This window comes from Triticum aestivum, chromosome 6B, assembly GCF_018294505.1.
Source record: "Triticum aestivum cultivar Chinese Spring chromosome 6B, IWGSC CS RefSeq v2.1, whole genome shotgun sequence".
Taxonomy (NCBI): domain Eukaryota; kingdom Viridiplantae; phylum Streptophyta; class Magnoliopsida; order Poales; family Poaceae; genus Triticum; species Triticum aestivum.
The window spans coordinates 570,598,075-570,617,700 of NC_057810.1; the positions used below are offsets into that span (position 1 = coordinate 570,598,075).

A 19,626-nucleotide genomic window follows, 5' to 3' on the forward strand; every position below is an offset into this window, starting at 1 on the left:
TTATCCATTTCCCCTTCCCTTTGGAACATTGGCCTTAAAATTTCGCCCGAGGAAAATGCCTCCTTGATGATCCCCCTTTCTGATCAGGAAATTTGGGATGTAGTTAATTCCTCTAATCCTAATGCTGCTTCCGGGCCAGACGGCTTCTCTATCCCTTTCTTTCGGAAATTCTGGCCTCAGTTGAAACAGCTGGTTTGTAAGGTCATCCAGGGCTTCTGTCTTGGTACTATCGATATCTCCCGCCTGAATTACGCAGTGATTTCCCTGATCCCCAAGGTTAAGGGTGCTGAAATAATCTCTCAATTCTGTCCTATTGCTTTGATTAATAACTTCGCCAAATTTCTGGCTAAGGGTTTTGTGAATCGTTTGTCGCCGGTTGCACATAGAGTTATCAATCCCTTCCAATCTGCTTTCATCAAAGGTCGTTTCATTCTAGATGGTATCTTATCTTTGCACGAGATTGTGCACGACCTCCACTCTCGGAGATCTAAAGCAATTATTCTTAAGTTAGATTTTGAGAAAGCCTATGACTCGGTTAGCTGGTCTTTCCTCAGACAGGTCTTGCTTGCAAAAGGCTTTGACGGAGCTTATGTGCATCGTGTCATGCAGTTGGTCTCGGGTGGCCATACTGCCGTTTCTGTGAATGGTTTCATTAGCAATTTCTTCACCAATGGTAGAGGCCTCCGCCAAGGGGACCCTGCCTCCCCTGTTCTTTTTAATTTTGTGGTCGATGCCTTTTCGTGCATGCTAACTAGGGCGGCCCATTGTGGTCACATCACTCCAGTGGTCTCCCATCTACTCCCAGAGGGGGTCTCCCATTTGCAATATGCTGATGACACAATTGTCTTGGTGGAGCTGGACGACACTTGTATTGCCAATCTTAAATTTATCCTGCTCTGTTTCGAAGCTGTATCGGGCCTTAAGATTAATTTCTCTAAAAGCGAAGTCTTAGTGATAGGTGTTGATGATGCAGAAGCCTTGCGGGTGGCCAGGCTTCTTAACTGCTCCTTGGGTTCCTTCCCCTTTAAGTATCTAGGCCTTCCAATCTCTCATGTCTTGCTTCATTCTAAGGACTTTGCTCCGGTTGTCGCTAAAGTGGAAAACAGGGTGCTCCCTTGGAGGGGGAGATATAATACCAATGCTGGGAAAGTTGCTCTAATTAACTCCTGCTTATCTTCTCTCCCTATGTTTCTTATGGGCTTCTACCTTCTCTCGGCTGGCATTCATGCTGGCTTTGACAAACATAGGGGAGCCTTTTATTGGAACTCCGCGGATAACAAACGAAAATACAGGCTGGTCAAGTGGCAATATATGTGTAAGCCTAAAAACCTTGGGGGGTTAGGCATTATTAATACTCAGGTGATGACATGTGTTTGCTTATTAAGTGGTGGTGGAAAATTATGACTAGCGGGGCCGATACCCTTTGGTTTTTGATTCTCAAGGCTAAATACTTCCCACATTCTAGCCCGCTGTTTGGCTCTGCTCGTCACGGTCTCAATTCTGGAAGTCCCTTGTCAAAGTCAGACCTACCTTCCTGGAACATGTTAAATTTATCGTGGGTAAGGGGACCGCGGTCCGCTACTGGCTGGACTGGTGGTCTGGGGATGCCCCCCTTGCTGTTAGTTTTTTGGTTTTGTTCTCTTACTGCCCTAAACCTGGTATCTCCATCGCGAAGGTGGCGGCTAATAACTGGGATCTGGCTTTTCGTCGTTCCCTGTCTCCTAAAGAGTTGGAAGACTGGCAAAGCCTCTCTGCCCTCTTCCCTGCGCTCTCGGAGTCTTCTGACACTGTGGTTTGGCCTCATTCGGCCTCTAGCAGGTTTTTGGTTAAGTCGTTGTACTCTAGGCTTATCGGTGGTACCCCTTCGAGCAGATTTTCTTGTGTCTGGAAATCCAAAGTCCCTCCTAAGATTAAAATCTTCCTTTGGCAAGCCTTTCGTGGCCGCCTCCCGGCGGCTGACCAGATCAAAAAGCGTAATGGGCTTGGCTCGGAGTTTTGTCTTTTATGTGGTGCCTTGGAAAACTCGGAACACATTTTTTTCATTGCGTGCTGGCTAAGTTGGTTTGGAGCTGTGTCAGATCTTGGCTTCAGGTTTCTTGGAACCCTTCCTCATTCTCTGAGCTTAGAAACCTAGCCAAAGTTTTGGTTGGGGTTACCAAGAGGGTGTTCTGGGTAGGCCTGGGTGCCTTATGCTGGGCTCTTTGGACTATTAGGAACAAATTTACTATCGAACATAGCTTCCCATCTAAGCCGGCTGATGTTCTTTTCAAATCATGTATTCTATTGCAGCAGTGGAGATCATTGACTAAGGTGAAGATCGGGATGCCATGGACTTGCTCATCGCCAAAATCCGGGCTTCGGCATCCCACATCTCCGGGCTGGACCCCAGCGTCTAATCAGGGTGTCGTTGTTATCTTAGCTTGGTTCTAGTCTTCTCCCTCCCGGCCTGCGCGCCGTGTATGGCAGGTTGCCTGTACCCATACTTTCGTTTGCTGGTCCGTAACTTCTGTTCGTTGTTCTGCGATGTTTCACTTGTTGGTTTCGTTCTTGTTCGGGTTTGTGACGCTGCCGTGTGGCTTTATTTATAAAGTCGGGCTATGGCCTTTTCTCTTAAAAAAATCCAATCGGTCTTTTCTTTTTATTGCATAAATTCTTTGTGGAATCCAGATGGAGGCATCCATAGCTCCGTATTGGTGTAATTCTCCTACACGGATCCGATCAAAAACAACACGGCACATAAGAGAAGCCAGCGGCAGCGAGGCCATATGCACGCCGTACGCCGTGGGTTCTGTCGTCTGTCCTCGACCAGGTGATGAAACGTCGTCAACGCAGTATGGGCTGGCAAGTAAAATAGACATATGGACATATGGGTTGGCCGGCCGAGTTTCCTTTGCATGTAACGTCCTCGGCCCTTTGTTTCCCGTTTCCTTTGCATGCACGTCGTATGTTTCGTCAAACAGACTCTCAATCGAACCAAAAATATAGTGTACGTAAAAATCATCAAAACAGGACGAAACAAAGTGAAATCAAACCAAGAATATCTATTCCCTTTGATGAATTGTTGGTTGCCAAAGCAGCCAAAGCGAGTTTGGGAGGAAGAGAGGTTGCACACATGTTTGAAGCAACAAACTGTAGGTCTCGCCAGAGAACAAGAAATCATGATTTCAAGCCTTGTCCACATACCTCAAGTGTAAAACCGGCCGACAAAGTTCTGGCAAACTGTGAAACACTGTCGGACGCCGGATTGTTTTTCGTCCAAGCCTGATGAGGCGACATTGGGCGGTCTTTCAACGAAGTAGGCAAAGGAGACATTGAATAGATTCTATCGGACGTCGTCTTGTTTTTCGGTGAAGTCAGTGAAGGCGACATTGGGCGATCTTCCGGCGAACTTGGTGGGGGGCGAGATACTTGCAGTCTTGTGAATTTACCATGCAATTTAGCTCAATTTCCAGCCAATCTTTTCTTTTTTATGGAATACAGATGGAGGCACCATGGCTCCGTATTGGTGTAATTCTCGCACACGGATCCGATAGTAAACAACACGGCACATGAGAGAAGCCAGCGGCGGCGAGGCCGTACGCCGTGGGTTCTGTTGTCTGTCCTTGACCGGGCGATGAAACGTCATCAACGCAGTATGGGCTGGCAACTAAAATAGACATATGGACATATGGGCCGACCGGCCCAGTTTCCTTTGCACTGGATGGAAAGTGCGGCTTGCCGCACCCCACACCCCTGTCGGGTGCGGTCACATATAACCTGGCACGGTAGATTGCGCTTGCGCTTCAAATTCAATAGGTTAACATGTCAAGAAACTAAGAATGCCTTCGTAGATAACATAACTGTGTCCAATACATGCCATGTCAGTGTGTTACTCCACGTGAATCACTTGTTGGTAGACCAGATCTTTGACCTGGAGAGTGCACCAAGGGAGTACCTTTGATTGGCTCTTCTTTAATACATACATCTGCAGCGTCCAAATCGTTCAGCACGTCCTCGGCGTCATAGGTGACAGACTTGAATTTGGTGGGCTACCGCCCAACAACTTCCCCGTCTGTTCCTCCTCGATGCAGCTATGATACACATCGTGCAAACGGCTTCTAGATCTTGCATCTTGTCCACCATGGCATCAACATTGTCTTTAGACCTCCACAGCCAGGCGGCCTCCTCCACGGAGGGTTCACCAAGCTTGTTCGCGATTTGTTTCCCCTAGCATATGCCTTGATGCATCCTGGTTGGAGATCCTTTTCCTGAGTGATCAAACAATGACGTATGGCCTGCTAAAAAACAACATCGCTTGGTTATTACCATTCATATAATGGTCCTATCAACTGAAGTAGACTAAACATGAGTCAATCTTAGGAAAGGTTATGAACAGTGAGCGAAAGCCAGTGCCCCCGAGTCTCCTTGTAGACAAAGACACATATATACCTTCTGGCTGCCTTGACAAATTGTGTCCAGTTAGTGGTGTTAGTTACCCTTTTGTATTTGCCTTCTATTAAACGAACATGATCTTGCACACATCCACCTGGGGTTCTAATTAGCATTTGCTCGACGGTTGGATTGAGAAACTCCAGAAGATACATCTTAGTATATGTAACAGAGAAGTGTTGCAGCAAGGGAGCAGACTGAAGTTATATGGTGCGGGTAAGCAAAGCACATTAAGGCATATGACAAAGTGTAAATTAATTCGCACCACTCTTTTTCCAGGTCTGGTGAATGTGATGTTCATTTGGCAGACATAAAACTTAAGGGCAGGTACTCTCGAACCAACCAGCGGCTTTATCCAAGAGTCACATATTTCATTCTTAGAGAAGAGTAGATGTACATCATCATTTGCTGGTGAGTATTTCTATTGCAGAAAATTATAATCAAAGGCATCTATGGAAATATGTGACTCTTGTGAACCCTTTAGTGAAGATATGCAAAAATAAAAACTTGTGACCATAGCAACCAACCTAGCGCTAAGTAATTAGATTTCAGAAACATATTACGAATAAACACCACAAAAAATTGCAATTTGATAAGCATTTTAGTCACTTGGGGTTTCTACAACCATCTCTAATTCCCACATTAAAGTATGAACCAATTGAAGGGATTAACAATTAAAGGAATAGGGAGGTGCTTAACACTTGAGCAGAGCAAGCACAAATTAAGGTAGAGAGAAAAAGGAGCGAAGAGGTTACCTGTAGGCTGCGGCAGCTAGAGCATGGACCTGAACAATAGAAATCACAAAAATCAAATAAACAGCACAGAAAGTTGCTCTAAACCCAAACCTTTCTATGGTATCACCAATAAAAAAACATTACGTACATCAAGATAAATGTAGGCAGAATAAAAATTAAAAAAGAGTGGCATTAGGTCTAGCTTCAGGCTGGTATTCGGAAGATATCCCTATCTGAACCGCACATATACGGATTTGTAAGCCTAAAGTCATAAAAACAGTAACCTAAAGCCTGATGGTCGACTAACTATAATACTCGACTAAATCAGAGAGGGATGTCGTGGGCACAAAGCGTTCATAAAAGGAGTTCAAGGTCTCTACTTTATCATCGGCCTAAAGCGTGCAAAAGAAATAGTGTACAGACCTTCAAGCGTACCGATGCTTTCTTAATCATTGTAAAAACACCAGAAGATTCAACAATATATCCAGTTCATACCAGGATTTCCTTTTGTACTTGAGCACACATGATCTGCATAAAACAATTTGTACATGAAGCAATAATGCACTTATTTCTTCAGAAACACAAAAATTAGCAGCCACAAATCATACATATATACTTGCTTTATCGAAAAAGTTATACAAACCATGAAAATGGATATAATGGAGTGGGAGAGGCAATACAGTCGAAACAGCGTTTTTACTCACCTTTGTGTAGATAAATAGAACTAAATAAAGCCATCATTTAGCTGCCTTTTCTCCTGGATATCTCGTATGTTTAACCTAGTTCAGAAGGTCTGTACATCATCACCTAGAAGCAGAAAAAAAGTAAAAGGGGTCGTTATATGTACAAAAGTTTTGGCAATATTAGTTTCAAGCCTAAATATGCATCTCAAAATCCTTGATATTTCTGGACGTCAGCATTTTATACCGACTAAATATTACAGTTAAGTAGAAGGTCACATCTGGCATAATCTGACATAATCAAGAGTGTAAGTATCACTAATTAACAGTAGGAAACGGTTGCATCATACATCCAGAGAGAGTACATGTTCTTAGCACCAATGAATCCATTGATAAGATAACAAAAACCAGAAGAGCATCGCATTACCTTAATTAACTGCTTATCAACTAAAATAGAAAAATGGCCAAAATAATTAAGCAATTAAACCATATAAACTGAACACATATGTCCGTATGTGCATCGAGTGGATCAACCACTTAACAACTATAGAGAAAAATAACCCAAATGTATTGAGCAATTGAACCAGAATCTGAACACGTATATTTGTACAGGCATAAAGGAAACCAACCACAAGAATGATTGAGCATCAGTATTATCTCGGCCTGTGCAAAATCAATTAAATCCATGAGCAACACGTATAAAACCAGAATAATAGGATGAAATGCCATCTCAATTAAAAACTTAAGCTAGGGGGAAAGGTTAATTATTCTCTCTGGTGTTTTTGTTTCCATTCATGAGTAGTTAGCATCAAGTTATACTCTCTCTTCATTTGTGTTGGACTACACCTAAATATCCAAGTCAGACTCCTACATGAGTTCTTTTTATGTGCATAACTGACAAAGACCATGTCTCTATTGTTTGTTCTTGCTGGTAAATCCTGGCTGGATGCTCGCATTTACATCATGGTTATGATATTAATTAGGAGCTCATCCAAAATTTACAAGCTAATTCTAAGAGTGCTAACATTTTCCCTTTTTGTACCTGCAACGTCCTAGTGCTACAAATATATGCCATACTTGCTCGAATAAAATATGACCTCATATGATCATATAAAAAACTAAATTATCAAACCCATAAGAATCCAAGACCATCATGTTATATATCTGCATGGAGATGCTCTTTTAAGGCAGAACTCAAAAGGTCAATGGTCAGACAAGATTACTATTTAGGAACTATTGGGAGATTAGCCAAAACCCAAAAGTGTTGGTCTGCATAGAACACTAATTAGATTGTGGGAATTTGGAGCAATATGTTGACACCAATAGTAGATAGCTGATTTTCAGAGGTGAACTACCTCGGGAATCACTGGCACTACTCTCACTCAAGCGAGGGCCCTGAGCAAAAGGAAAAAAAAGATTTAGTTAGTGGCAACAGGAGAACAAAGAAAGTAAACTGTATTATATATACCTACAACAATTTTCAAAATCGAATTAAAATCTAACAATCAGATCCACTTGTTCATTTTGAAGCCCAACGGGTCAGCGAACATATAGTAGAGGATGATTAAACCATCTCACAAAAAAAATGCTATCATGCATCAACACCAATTATTATACTACAAGATATAATTAACGGTCTAAGAAAGTGTAACGCCCCGGATCCGATGCGCCAGGTGTCTGCCAGTTATTCATCGTCGTTGCCATGTCATTCGCTTGCGTGTTGCATTTTATCATGTCATCATGTGCATTGCATTGCATACGTGTTCGTCTCATGCATCCGAGCCTTTTTCCCGTTGTCCGTTTTGCAATCCGGCGTTCTTATGCCCTCCGGCGTTCCCCTTTTGTCTCTCGTTGTGAGCGGGTGTTAAACTTTCTCGGAATGGCCCAAGGTTTGCCAAGCGGCCTTGGTATAGCACCGGTAGACCGCCTGTCAAGTTTCGTGCCATTTGGAGTTCGTTTGGTACTCCAACGGTTAACCGGGTAACCGTAAAGCCCCTCTCTCTTTGCAGCCCAACACCCCTTCCAAACTGGCCCAAAACCCATCTAACTCCCCTCCATGCTCTCGGTCGTTCGATCACGATCGCGTGGCCGAAAACCGCTCCTCATTTGGACTCTCCTAGCTCCCTCTACCTATAAAACTAGCCTCTCCCTCGAAATTCGCGGATGAATCCCCCCGAAACCCTAGTTTTTCTCCTCTGCGCCGCGCCGGACATGTCCGTCCCCGGCCGGACATGTCCAGCCGCCGCCCCGACCAATCCCGCCGCGCCACCTGGCCTCCCGCGTCCTCCCCGCCGCCGTCCGCGCCGCCGGCACGCGGTGCCCGAGCCGGGCCCGCGCGGCTCGCCCGCCGCCTCCGCCCGCCCGTGCGCCTCCCCGCGCGCTCATCGCCGCCCGGTGCGCCGCCGCGCGCCTCGCCGGGCCGCCGCCGCGCCGCGTCGCCCCGTAGGAGGCCCGGCTGCCCCGTGCGCCTCCTCCGCCGGCTTCCCCTCCGCCCGGCCGAAGCCCGCCGCAGCGCCCCTGCCGCCGTCCCGGCCAGCACCGCCCGGTGAGCCCGCGCCGCCCCGTCCTGCCTTCTCCTCTATCTCTCTCTCCCTCACCCGTTTTCCCTCTCTCTCTCTCTTCCTCGCAGGAGCCACCGCGCCGGAGCTTCCTCGCCACAGCCCCGTCGCGAGCTGTCGCCGGATCCGGCCGGAACAGGTCCGGAGCGGCCGGATCCGTTCGTCCCCAGCGCCCCTCGACCTCCAGCCTCGCCGTCGCCGCCTCATCGCCAGGCACCGGTGCCCCTGCCTTCTCTCGTGCTTGCACGAGGGGCACGACCAGCGTCACAAGCCACGTGGGACTCCCCCGCGGCCCAGCCCATCGCCTCGGCCCGCCTCGTCCTCCCCCATCCTGGGCCAAGCCCAACGTGAGCACCTCGCCCCTTTTCCCCGCCCATGCGCGATTTAGCTACCGGCCGCCCACCTGTTTTTTTCTGCTAAATCGACTAAGTCCCCAGATCTGTGTAATTTTCATGCCATGTTCGACGCATCATAACTCTGCATCCATAGCTCCGTTTTGCGCGTGTAATATGTCAAATTGTTCGTCTCGACGAGTACATCATTTCGTTCCATTGCATCATATTCATTTGAGGTCATCTTGATGTCCGAATCATCGTTGTAAGAGTGCTTCATAATGTTTTCTGCTGTCTGTTATCAGAACGAGCTATTTTGTTATTTTTGCCATGATTGATGTGTGCATCCTATAAGGTTGATGTCTACATGTGTTTTGAACTATGCTATGTCTTCTTTACAGAGGTGCTTACCATGTATTTTTGTGATCAATGTGGTGACTAGCACAAGCATGCAAACTAGGCATCGTGATGTTGCTGATTTTAGTCCATGTTCTGCTGTTATTTTGATGTCATGTAAACTTGTTGCTACAGAGAGATCCATGCATATTTAGAGATACTTCAGTAAGGGTGTTTTGAACATGTGGTTATTGTCTATCCATTCATGGCCTTGTTGGCAATTATGGAGTAGTCTAGCATGTCATTTTCGTGCTCTACTTTTGCTTCAAAATATTTCCTGGCAGATTGTTTACATGTTATTCAATTTGGCCGAGCTTGCTATAGTTGATCCTTACATGCTATGGACTTGTTCTTGAGTTGATTTGTTACACAAACATGTCTTCTTGATAATGTTATGCTTATCTTGTCATGCAATGACTTGTGGTGAGTGTATCGAGCTTGTTAAGTAGTGTTCATGATGTTGCTGTTTTGCTAGGCTGAATCTGTTATTTCGTGATGCTATATAAACATGTTGCTACTAATCATTCTATGCATAATTTGGAGATGTTCTATAAACATGTTTTGATCTACATGTCATCCTCTATCCATCCATGCCCCTGGTAGCATTTATAGGTTGCTGTAACATGTTGTTTTCTTGCTCCAAAGTTGCTTGAAAATGTTGTTGTCAGCCTGTTAACATTATATCCAGTTGTTCCCATGTGTTTTGATAGTGTTCCATGCACCCTATGACCTTGCTATTGCAATGCTTAGCTTCACAAATATGTCTTCTTACTGTTGGGTGCCTTGCCATGCCATGTAATGCTCTGTGGTGAGTTGCACAAGCTCATCTACATGCCTTCATAATTATGTTCCTGCCATGTTTAATCTGTAATATAACTTGCCATGTTTACATGGGTGCCATCTTATTTTCTGATCCTTTTTGGCTTATGGTCACTAAAGGACTTTTGATCTATGCATTTAGTAGTTTCATGCCATGCCTTTGTTTGCCATTATAAGTTCCTGTAACATGTTGTTTGATAGCTCTAAACATTGCATCGTGATGTTATTTTCTGCAAAGTCTGAAATTGTTATAACTTGCAATCTTACCATGTGTGTTTGAGCATGTTCTAGTGATTTCGGGAGATAGCTCAGTGTTCATGTTTTGTAATGCTTTACCTGTACATCATGTTCATGCCTTTTGTTATTATGTTGGGGTGCTGTAGCATGTTGTTTTGATGCTTGCAATATGCCTAGTTGCTGTTTTGGACAGCTTGTCCTTATAACTTGTATAGTGTGCATGTGTTGAACCGTTGCTCCGTTTTGAGTGTGCTCTATATGAAACTTGCTTAGAATTGCATGTAGTTTCATATTATCATGTTGCATCCTTGTTTTGAGGTGTTTGCTTGATGTTTGTATGCATTTTGCATCAATGCCATGTTTAACTTGTTTTGCTCATATCTTCTAGGCCGTAGCTCCGAACTAAATGAACCTTATATGTAACTTGACTAGATTCTCGTGTAGATCATCTTGGTGCGTCTTAACTTGATGTTTAACTACTTGAACATAATGTTTATTCAGATCTGAACCAATTTTGAAATATGCTTATGAGGACTTACTGGAATTGTTATATGTTGTTCCCGGCCTCATTTAAACTTGCCTTGATGTGTTGCTCTTGTTTGCATCATCTTTTGCCATGAGTAGCTTTATATAGCTTTGTCATGCATCATGCTTGTTGTGCATCATGCCTTGTTCATGTGTGGTGTGTTTACCTATGTTATGTGCTTCTTCTTGTTAGTTCCTGTTTCGTTGCGATCGTGAGGATTCGTTCGTCTTCGCTTGGTTCGGCTTCATCCGTTCGTCTTCTTCACGGACTCGTTCTTCTTCCTTGCGGGATTTCAGGCAAGATGACCGTTACCCTGGATCTCACTACTATCATTGCTATGCTAATTGTTTCGTTCTATCGCTATGCTGCGCTACCTATCACCTGTTTTTCGAGCCATCCCATATTGCCATGAACCTCTAACCTTTGACACATTTCCTATGCAAACCGTTGTTTGGCTATGTTACCGCTTTGCTCAGCCCCTCTTATAGCGTTGCTAGTTGCAGGTGAAGTTGAAGATTTCTCCATGGTGAACAGGATTTTGGTTGGGATATCACAATATCTCTTATATTATTAATGCATCTATATATTTGGTAAAGGGTGAAAGACTCGGCCTTTTGCCTAGTGTTTTGTTCCACTCTTGCCGCCCTAGTTTCCGTCATACCGGTGTTATGTTCCCGGATTTTGCGTTCCTTACGCGGTCAGGTGATTTATGGGACCCGCTCGACAGTTCGCTTTGAATAAAACTCCTCCAGCAAGGCCCAACCTTGGTTTTACCATTTGTCTCACCACAACCTATCCCTTTCCCTTGGGTCGGCCAACCTGAGGGTCATCTTTATTTTAGCCCCCCCGGGCCAGTGCTTGTCTAACTGTTGGTCCGAACCGAGTAGACTGCGAGGCCACCTCGGGGCAACTCGAGGGCTGGTTTTACTCGTAGGATGTCTCATCCGGTGTTGCCCTGAGAACGAGATATGTGCAGCTCCTATCGGGATTGTCGGCGCATCGGACGGCTTTGCTGGTCTTATTTTACCATTGTCGAAATGTCTTGTAAACCGGGATTCCGAGTCTGATCGGGTCTTCCTAGGAGAAGGTCTATTCCTTCGTTGATCGCGAGAGCTTGTCATGGGCTAAGTTGGGACACCCCTGCAGGGTATAATCTTTCGAAAGTCGTGCCTGCGGTTATAGGCAGATGGGAATTTGTTAATGTCCGGTTGTAGATAATTTGACACCAGATCCGAATAAAAACGCATCAACCGCGTGTGTAGCCGTGATGGTCTCTTCTCGGCGGAGTCCGGGAAGTGAACACGGTTTCTGGGTTATGTTTGACGTAAGTAGGAGTTCAGGATCACTTCTTGATCATTGCTAGCTTCACGACCGTTCCGCTTGTTCTCTTCTCGCTCTTATTTGCGTATGTTAGCCATCATATCATGCTTAGTCGCTACTGCAGCCTCACCACTTTACCCCTTCCTTTCCCTTTAAGCTTTGTTAGTCTTGATACCCATGGTAATGGGATTGCTAAGTCCTCGTGGCTCACAGATTACTACAACAACAGTTGCAGATATAGGTTGTGCGATGATCATGACGCGAGAGCGATGCTTGCTTGCGTTGAGTTCTTCTTTTGCTTCTTCTTCGATCAGGGATAGGTTCCAGGTCGGCAGCCTGGGCTAGCAGGGTGGATGTCGTTTGAGTTTCTGTTTGTGATTCATCCGTAGTCAGATGATACTCTGATGTATTGTGATATTGTATTCGTATGGCATTGTATGCCTTTTGTATGTATCCCCATCTATTATGTCATGTTGATGTAATGATATCCACCTTGCAAAAGCGTTTCAATATGCGGGTCTATCCGTGGTGGGACCTTCGGGTTCCTTTTGGATAGGGTCGCATATTGGGCGTGACAGAAAGCATCTTGTTCGTTTAATAAAAAACAGTGAAAACAAACTATAGCAAGATAAGAGCATTTTTTCATATATATCCTGGTCATTATTTCTTTCCAAAGCTAGGAATATGTTTGTCATTTAGTTAGTACCTCTCTTTTAGATACATGTGGTCGTGGTCGCTGCAGCAGGCGCCGAGGATGTATCAACCTCCTCTTCCGTCTCTACAACCGACACCCTGTAAAGCATCCTACTGAGAGGAATGAACTGGTCATCGGGCAACCTAGATACAAAGCACACGTTCTGAATCACTCGTGTATGTCGGTGCTTGCCAGAAACCTGATATTTGCTCACTCGTGAAGTTTGCCATGACAGGTGCCTTCACAGCAGTAGCTTTCAAGTAGGGAATTAGCAATGCATGAGTTATTTCTGTACAGTTTAACAGCAAAATCACGTAAGTGAGGACCAAAATGCTCAAGCATTATTCATGAAAACCGCGTGAATGGATACATGAATGCCATGATAATAGAACGGTAAAAGAGAGGCACCTATTGAACCGTAGTCCAGAGAAGAGCAGACCCTAACAACGGCAACAGACAACAAACACGACAAAGTTCCACAGCATGTACGACATCAACGGATCTTGAAAGCACAACCAAACCCTAACCACACTCCTGCGGCTCAAAAGAACAAACCTAAATGAGTAACATCATCGCACACAGCGAGCAGTAAAAGCATCTTCAAAAGTGGAGCAAGAACGAACCTCTTCCATTGCACGGCTAGTGCCAAGGCAAGGGTGACCGACGAATAGAACAAAGCCCACAGATCCTGGTCCACCTGCAAAATGGTGAATGGAATCAATCACGCAAGCACGACCGGCAGCAAAGAGAACACGGGTGCAGAAGAGAGCAACTGGGGCACTTGAGGTGAGGCGAAGTTAAGGCAAGATAAGACAAAACAGGTTATCTCAAAGAAATTTTGTCCTAGATAAAATATTTGAGGACAATAAAGCATGATGTATAAGCAAATGATTAAGCTACAGATTTCTTTGCATTCAATCCCAGGGGTTTGAAGTAGTGGTGATGGGTAATATTTGCTCCACCAGTCCAAAAGTTTGTTTCCCCATTATGAACTTAACCTTATTTAGAAGAAGGGCATTTTTTAAAAGGAGGCTTCATTGATCTGTACAATTAACTTTTTTATTTTCTGCTTACTCAAACAAAGCAAAGCTATTGATGGGAATTTTGAGTCCGGTCCCAGTATTACTGGAAATCATAGAATCCTGGATAAGTGGATAGCGTATCACACTGTATGCAGTACCACATGATAGCAAATATCAGGTATATGTAATGATAGGAAAAGATCTTTGACAGGATGATTCTGGTAAAAGTTTTTTTCCAATAGATTGTTGAAGGCTATAAAAGCTCAAGACCAAGACAACCTAGATACAAAGCACACGTTCTGAATCGCACGAGTATGTGAATGTTTGGCAGATACCTGATATTTGGTCACTCGTGAAGTTTGCCATGACAGGTGCCATCACATCAATAGCCAGTAATAACCTTCAATCTCAACTCACTCATGAAGTTTGCCAAATAATTTTAGTCATAGTTCAGTATATTGGTAGTGCCTGAAGATAAACCAAATAACAGAGAAACAAAAGTAGAAATTCTACTATTGAACAGTGAGCCCATTAACCATTCAAGTATGGAATTAGTGTGCATGAGTTATTTCTAAATATAGTTTAGCAACAGTGTCTCAGAAAGAGTGTACCAAGCATATGCAATCAAATAAATGTCCATCGCATGGATAAAGCAATTTAAATGTTTCTCATGAATGAACTGTTGATACAAAATATATTTATATATTTTATATATTAAGTATTGTAAATATTTATATATTTTATTGTGAAGTTGGTCAAACAGATACAACGGTTGACTTTTTAAAAAACTAATACACCTTATATTTAGGAAGGGAGGGAGTAGTTTTCACTATGCACAGCCTAGAACTGCGGGTTAGAATACCATGCTATTTATATTATTTTTTAGTTGAAAATACCCTACTATTAGTGATTTAACAGAAATATAAGCTCAGTTGGGAAATGTAAAGCTTGTAGGCTACAGAGAAAATCCTCTCTGAACAAATCATGCATCAACAATGACTATAAGAAAGAAAACACGGATCAGAGAGAAAGAGAAGGGGGGGGGGGGGGGGGGGGGGGGGGGGGGGGGAGGGGGGCTGAGTGTTGAGAAGCATAATGGAGCTTGCGTTCCATCCTCAGATTCACCCATGTCTTCCAAGAGGAAGCAAACCTGGAACGCAGGTGAGACCTGCCGAGCGTCGAGGAGCGGCAGAAGCCTTGGTTAGGACCAGTGCGGCAAGGGCACAATGGCCGCAAGATAAGCAGGGAAGGAGATGGTAGACGTACCTCAAGGACGGCGCTGACGGGAGCGCAGCGGTGGCTGCCAAGAGCAAAGGAGGAGAAGGCCTGGTCGCCGAAGGGGAGCTCGCAGTTCCTGCGCTCCTCCCGTCGATGGTGATGCGACGACCACGTCTCCATCGCCCGCAGCGCCTCCCCCCGCTCCTGCGCCGCCGCGCCGCGCACCACGCACACCTTGCACACGTCCTCCACGGGCCGGTGGCCCAGCACCCGCCCGTCTGTCGCTGCTGCTGTTGCTGGCCCCACCGCCGCTAACCCACACCTCCTCCTGCAGCTGCTAGTGCCAGCGCCGGCCACGGGGATGCTGACCGAGATGGGAATGTGGGGGAGGCGGGCGAGATGGGGGCGATGGAGGATGGCGATGGCGGCGGCGGCGACGCATCTCGCACGCGCGTGGGTGGCGGCAGCGGCGATGTGGGTGGGTGGGAGGGAGGGAGGCGGCTGCGGGAGGGAGGGAGAGAGGAGGCGGCGGCTAGGTCTCCAGGAGCGCCCCCCATTTATACCCCATGACGCGAAATGACCAGAATGCCCTGGTGGGGCATGGTATTTACATTCGGTTGTCATTGGAATTTTATCCGACGGCCCAGAATGATCGGGTAAATATCAGACGGCCCACAGCGATCTGGCCTGAGATCCAACGGCCTGTATCGCGAGGAGATTTTGATCCGACGGTCCAGAATCCAAACGCACGAGAAGGCTTTGTTTTGCTTCGGACTCTAACAATGGGATGTAACGTCCTCGGCCTTTTGTTTCTCGTTTCCTTTGCACGCACATCGTATGTTTCGTCAAACCGAATCTCAATCGAACCAAAAAAATAATATACGTAAAAATCATCAAAATAGGACGAAACAAAGCAAAACCAAATCAAGAATACATATTCCCTTTAATAATAGGTATAGGTATATATATACTCTCTCCGTCTCAAAATTCTTGTCTTAGTTTGTCTAAGTATGGATATATCTAGTTATGTTTTAGTTTAGTTTGTTTAAATACGGATGTATCTAACGAATCAAAGCGAAACCAAATCAAGAATACCTATTCCCTTTAATAATAGGTATAGATATATATATACTCCCTCCGTCTCAAAATTCTTGTCTTAGTTTATCTAAATACGGATATATCTAGTTATGTTTTAGTTTAGTTTGTTTAAATACGGATGTATCTAGTTATGTTGTATATATATCCTCTTGGCTCTTACTCTCCACTATTATTTGCACCATCTGCTTCATTATCTACACTAATTTTTTTTCCTTGGCAGCCGCAAATAAGACGATCTGGCTGTTGATTTTGCATCAGATGGTCCACGATGATCGACTGACCCAAAAGTAGTTTTAGTTTTCAGTATATTTGACTGACTGTTAGCGACGCCCTTCCAAAAGAAAAAGTAGAGGGTGTTTGTTTCCAGGGACTTATTGGCTTAGGGACTTAAAAAGTCCCTATATGTCCCATCTAAACCAAACATGAGGGACTTATAAGGACTTAAAGTGGGTATTTGGAACTTATAAAATAAGACTCTCAAAGAGGGACTTATAGAGACTTATAGTTGTAATATGGTCTTATAGGGACTTATAAGTCTCAGGAACCAAACAGGTAGAGACTCTTTAAGGAGTTGAGACTTATAAGTTGGGACTAAAAAAAGTCCTAAGACTTATCAACTAAACAGGGCGGTAGTACTCCAGGTTGCCACGTGATGAACTCCCATGGTAACAGAACAAGGACACACCACCGCATGACATCTCTCAGCTCAGCGTCATCTAATTGTTCTGAAGGGCTGCAGCGAGCTGGGCACCGAGCGCCACCAGCGTGATGGGCTTCTGTATCACGCAATTTATCCCCGAGCGCTGGCACGCGTCGCGGACGCGGTCGTCGACGTCGGCGACCGCGAGAGCGGCGAGCACGAGCAGCCAGCCGCCGCTCCCCAGCTCGCCGATCTGGAGCGCCACCTTGAACACGTCCTCCATCGACGTAGTCGCAGCATGCTTGTCGAGGTCGAGGAGCACCAGCTGGAAACACGACCCGGCGCTCTCCAGCAAGCGGATGCAATGGGCTCCCGACGGCACCGGCATCACCTGGCACCCGAGCTTCTCGAGGAGCATCTCGGTCACCTGCCGGCTCGTGCCGTCGCTGTCCGCGAGCAGGACCCTCAGGCCGTCGAAGCGAGGGACCGGCACGGGCGGCGTCGACGTCCTTCGGCGCGCGCCCGACTGCTGCAGCTGGAACTGGAGGACCACGGTGATGATGCTTCCTCCGTCCGATCCCGACGAACGCATGCTGCCGTTCATCATCTGAAGAAGAAATTCAGCAGCAGCAGCAGATCGAATCAATCGCCCGGATAATCATACATTAATTGATAGCATTATGTAGGAATTTTCATTCTCGTCAGGTTTGATGCACTTTTACCTGCACGATCTTGTTGCACATGCCGAAGCTAGGCCCGACGTTGGAGCTCGCCGATCCATGGGGAAATTTGGTGCGGCTCCGCGTTTGCATCCCAACCTGAAACTTGACACGCATGCTGCACCCTGTAGATGGTCGCATCGGGATCCAGTCCCGGCTGTACCTCTCTTCCTCGCCCACATTGCAACTCTCGACGGAGAACGTGAGCCGACCCGGCGCTGCGCCATCGCAACGGCGACCTAGCAGAGTAGCCAACATGTGCAGCAGGAGATGGAACACCCTCGTCTCGTCGCCGACCACCCACTCGGGCAGGGGCAGGGGCAGAGAGTTCTCCGAGTGGTGCGAGAATTCAACGCCGCTGCAGCCGGACATGCACCGCACGACGGCCATGGCCTCCCTGACCAGCGCGTGGAGCCCGAACGGCACGCGGCTCATCGTCAGCGTCTCCGCGTCCGCGTCGTTCGCCAGCGACAGCGAGAGCGCGCTTGTCCGGGCGATGGCGTCCACGACGAGCCTCTGCTCGGACCGCATGCCGTCGGCGGCGTCGTGCTGCAGCACGGAGAGCAGCCCGATGAGGGAGTGCATCTGCCGCTGCATGGCCCCGCACATGGCGCTCTGGACGGAGTGGATGCCCGTGGTCGCCGTCGCTGCTTCGTGCTTCGCATGCAGCAGGGCCCTGTGCTGATCGGCGAGCCTGTCCCGGATCGACTGCCACTCCTCGAGCACCGCCGCGTGAGAGAGCGCCACGGCGACCTGGTCGGCGACGACCTCCACGATCTCGAGGTCTTGGCTGCTCCATCGTCCCGTGTCGGGCAGAACCAGCACCAAGATGGCGTACGAGCTCGCCACCGGTGTCCTCCCTCCATCGAAATTGGAGACCTTGAGCATGGGCATCCGTATGGCAGCCACGCCCCCCGGAGGCTGCAGGCCGCCACCGCTCGCAGCCACAAGCCACGATCCCGGCCGCAGCACCTTGGCGGCCACGCCAGACATTACGTCGACCACGTCAGGGTCGTCGGCAGGGATTGGGGCCTGCGAGCCCAGCACGACGGCGCCCTTGTCTCTGAGGCTCAGCTGGTACACCAGCTGGAGGACGTCGCCGGGCACGGGCACCCAGACGGCGCAGCTGTGCAGCGCGAGCGCGTCGGCGAGGTGGAGCATGGTGGTGTGGAGGATGGCGTGGTGGTCGTGCGGGGAGTCGCGGATGTGGCGGGAGAGCATGCGGACGACGCGGGAGGTGGCCTCGACGCGGCGGCGGATGAGGCCGACGTCGCGGTCGAGCTGGCGCGCCTTGGCGCGCAGCAGGGCCTCGCGGAGCTTGGCGCGGATGAGGCGCGGGATGAAGGTGAGGAGCGAGAGCGCGGTGGCCAGGGAGACGAGCGCGGCGAGGAGCTTGGCTGCGGTGGAGGCGAGGAGGAGGCCGGAGGAGTGTGGGTGGTGGTGGGTGAGGACGGCGAGCAGGTGGACGGAGCCGCCGAGCACGGCGAAGGCGGCGAGCTGGAGCAGCAGCCACTTGACGGGCGCGAGGTCGGCGCAGGAGGCGAAGTAGAGCAGCTCGAGCGGGATGGAGAGGTAGGAGGCCGCGATGAGGAAGTCGCTCACCTTCTGGCACTGCAGCATCGCGTCCACCGCGCCGTCGCACCCGTCGCCGCACCGCCGCATCTTTCTTCTGATAGTCCGTCCGGTCCCGATCAGTCAATCAACCGAGCGCACGTGCGGTGCATGGGAAGAAAGATTTTGATTTCTCGAGGACGAGGTCAATGGTGGCGTGCGGTGGAGCGTGGGGGAGAAGAGAAAGGGGATTCCGGCACTCCGGCGTGGTGGTGGCGGTGCGGTGGAGTGGGGAGATGAGAGCGTCCATCGGTCCATCGGAATGCGTGCATGCTGCGCTCGGCTTGACAAGTGTTACCTCCGCGAGGACTGCATGCTCCGCTCAGCTTGACAAGTGTAGCCAACGCTGACATGCACGGATGCACCGCTGTAACCAGAGTGAGCAGTACCTTATCTTTTCGAGTAATGCTAGACGTACGTAAACTAACGTAAGGTTTTTATGTAATAGAAAACGTGGATACTCAGGATTGGATCGAGGGGGTGGGAGGAGCCCACACCCATGAAAATCAGGGGGGCGAGAGAATTTATTAGGCAGATTAAGTAGGATTAAGTAGATGCATTACGTAGGTGTAGCAATTTCGTATCTTTTCAGAC

The 19,626-nt window shown here is 47.6% G+C and overlaps 1 protein-coding gene and 1 long non-coding RNA gene across 10 annotated transcripts; both read right to left on the bottom strand.

The window, feature by feature from the left end:
• Positions 1–3,809: 3,809 nt before the first annotated feature.
• On the bottom strand, positions 3,810–15,494 carry LOC123138070 (uncharacterized). Of its 9 annotated transcripts, none has more exons than XR_006468853.1 (12): positions 15,013–15,494; positions 14,082–14,914; positions 13,348–13,421; positions 13,133–13,258; positions 12,924–13,013; positions 12,737–12,822; positions 7,198–7,237; positions 6,472–6,505; positions 5,867–5,969; positions 5,586–5,690; positions 5,184–5,212; positions 3,810–4,274 (listed from the first exon to the last, which is right to left on the bottom strand). It is a non-coding gene; the product is annotated as an uncharacterized lncRNA (long non-coding RNA). The 9 variants fall into 9 exon arrangements; XR_006468849.1 differs by having other exon boundaries at positions 12,737–12,834; XR_006468846.1 differs by having other exon boundaries at positions 12,737–12,837.
• Positions 15,495–16,458: 964 nt separating this feature from the next.
• LOC123134445 (ethylene receptor 4-like) lies at positions 16,459–19,298 on the bottom strand. Its single transcript, XM_044553698.1, has 2 exons — positions 17,425–19,298; positions 16,459–17,309 (listed from the first exon to the last, which is right to left on the bottom strand). The coding sequence occupies exons 1-2, from the start codon at positions 19,081–19,083 to the stop codon at positions 16,779–16,781; spliced, it is 2,190 nt and encodes a 729-aa protein (XP_044409633.1). The 5' UTR covers positions 19,084–19,298; the 3' UTR covers positions 16,459–16,778.
• Between the last annotated feature and the right edge of the window lie 328 nt (positions 19,299–19,626).

Excerpts from the sequence above, each read along its gene's own strand:
- LOC123134445 (XM_044553698.1), bottom strand. The coding sequence starts at position 19,083 with ATGCGGCGGTGCGGCGACGGGTGCGACGGCGCGGTGGACGCGATGCTG. Across the intron at positions 17,310-17,424 it reads TGTGCAACAAGATCGTGCAG|ATGATGAACGGCAGCATGCG; the intron begins GTAAAAGTGCAT and ends TTTCTTCTTCAG.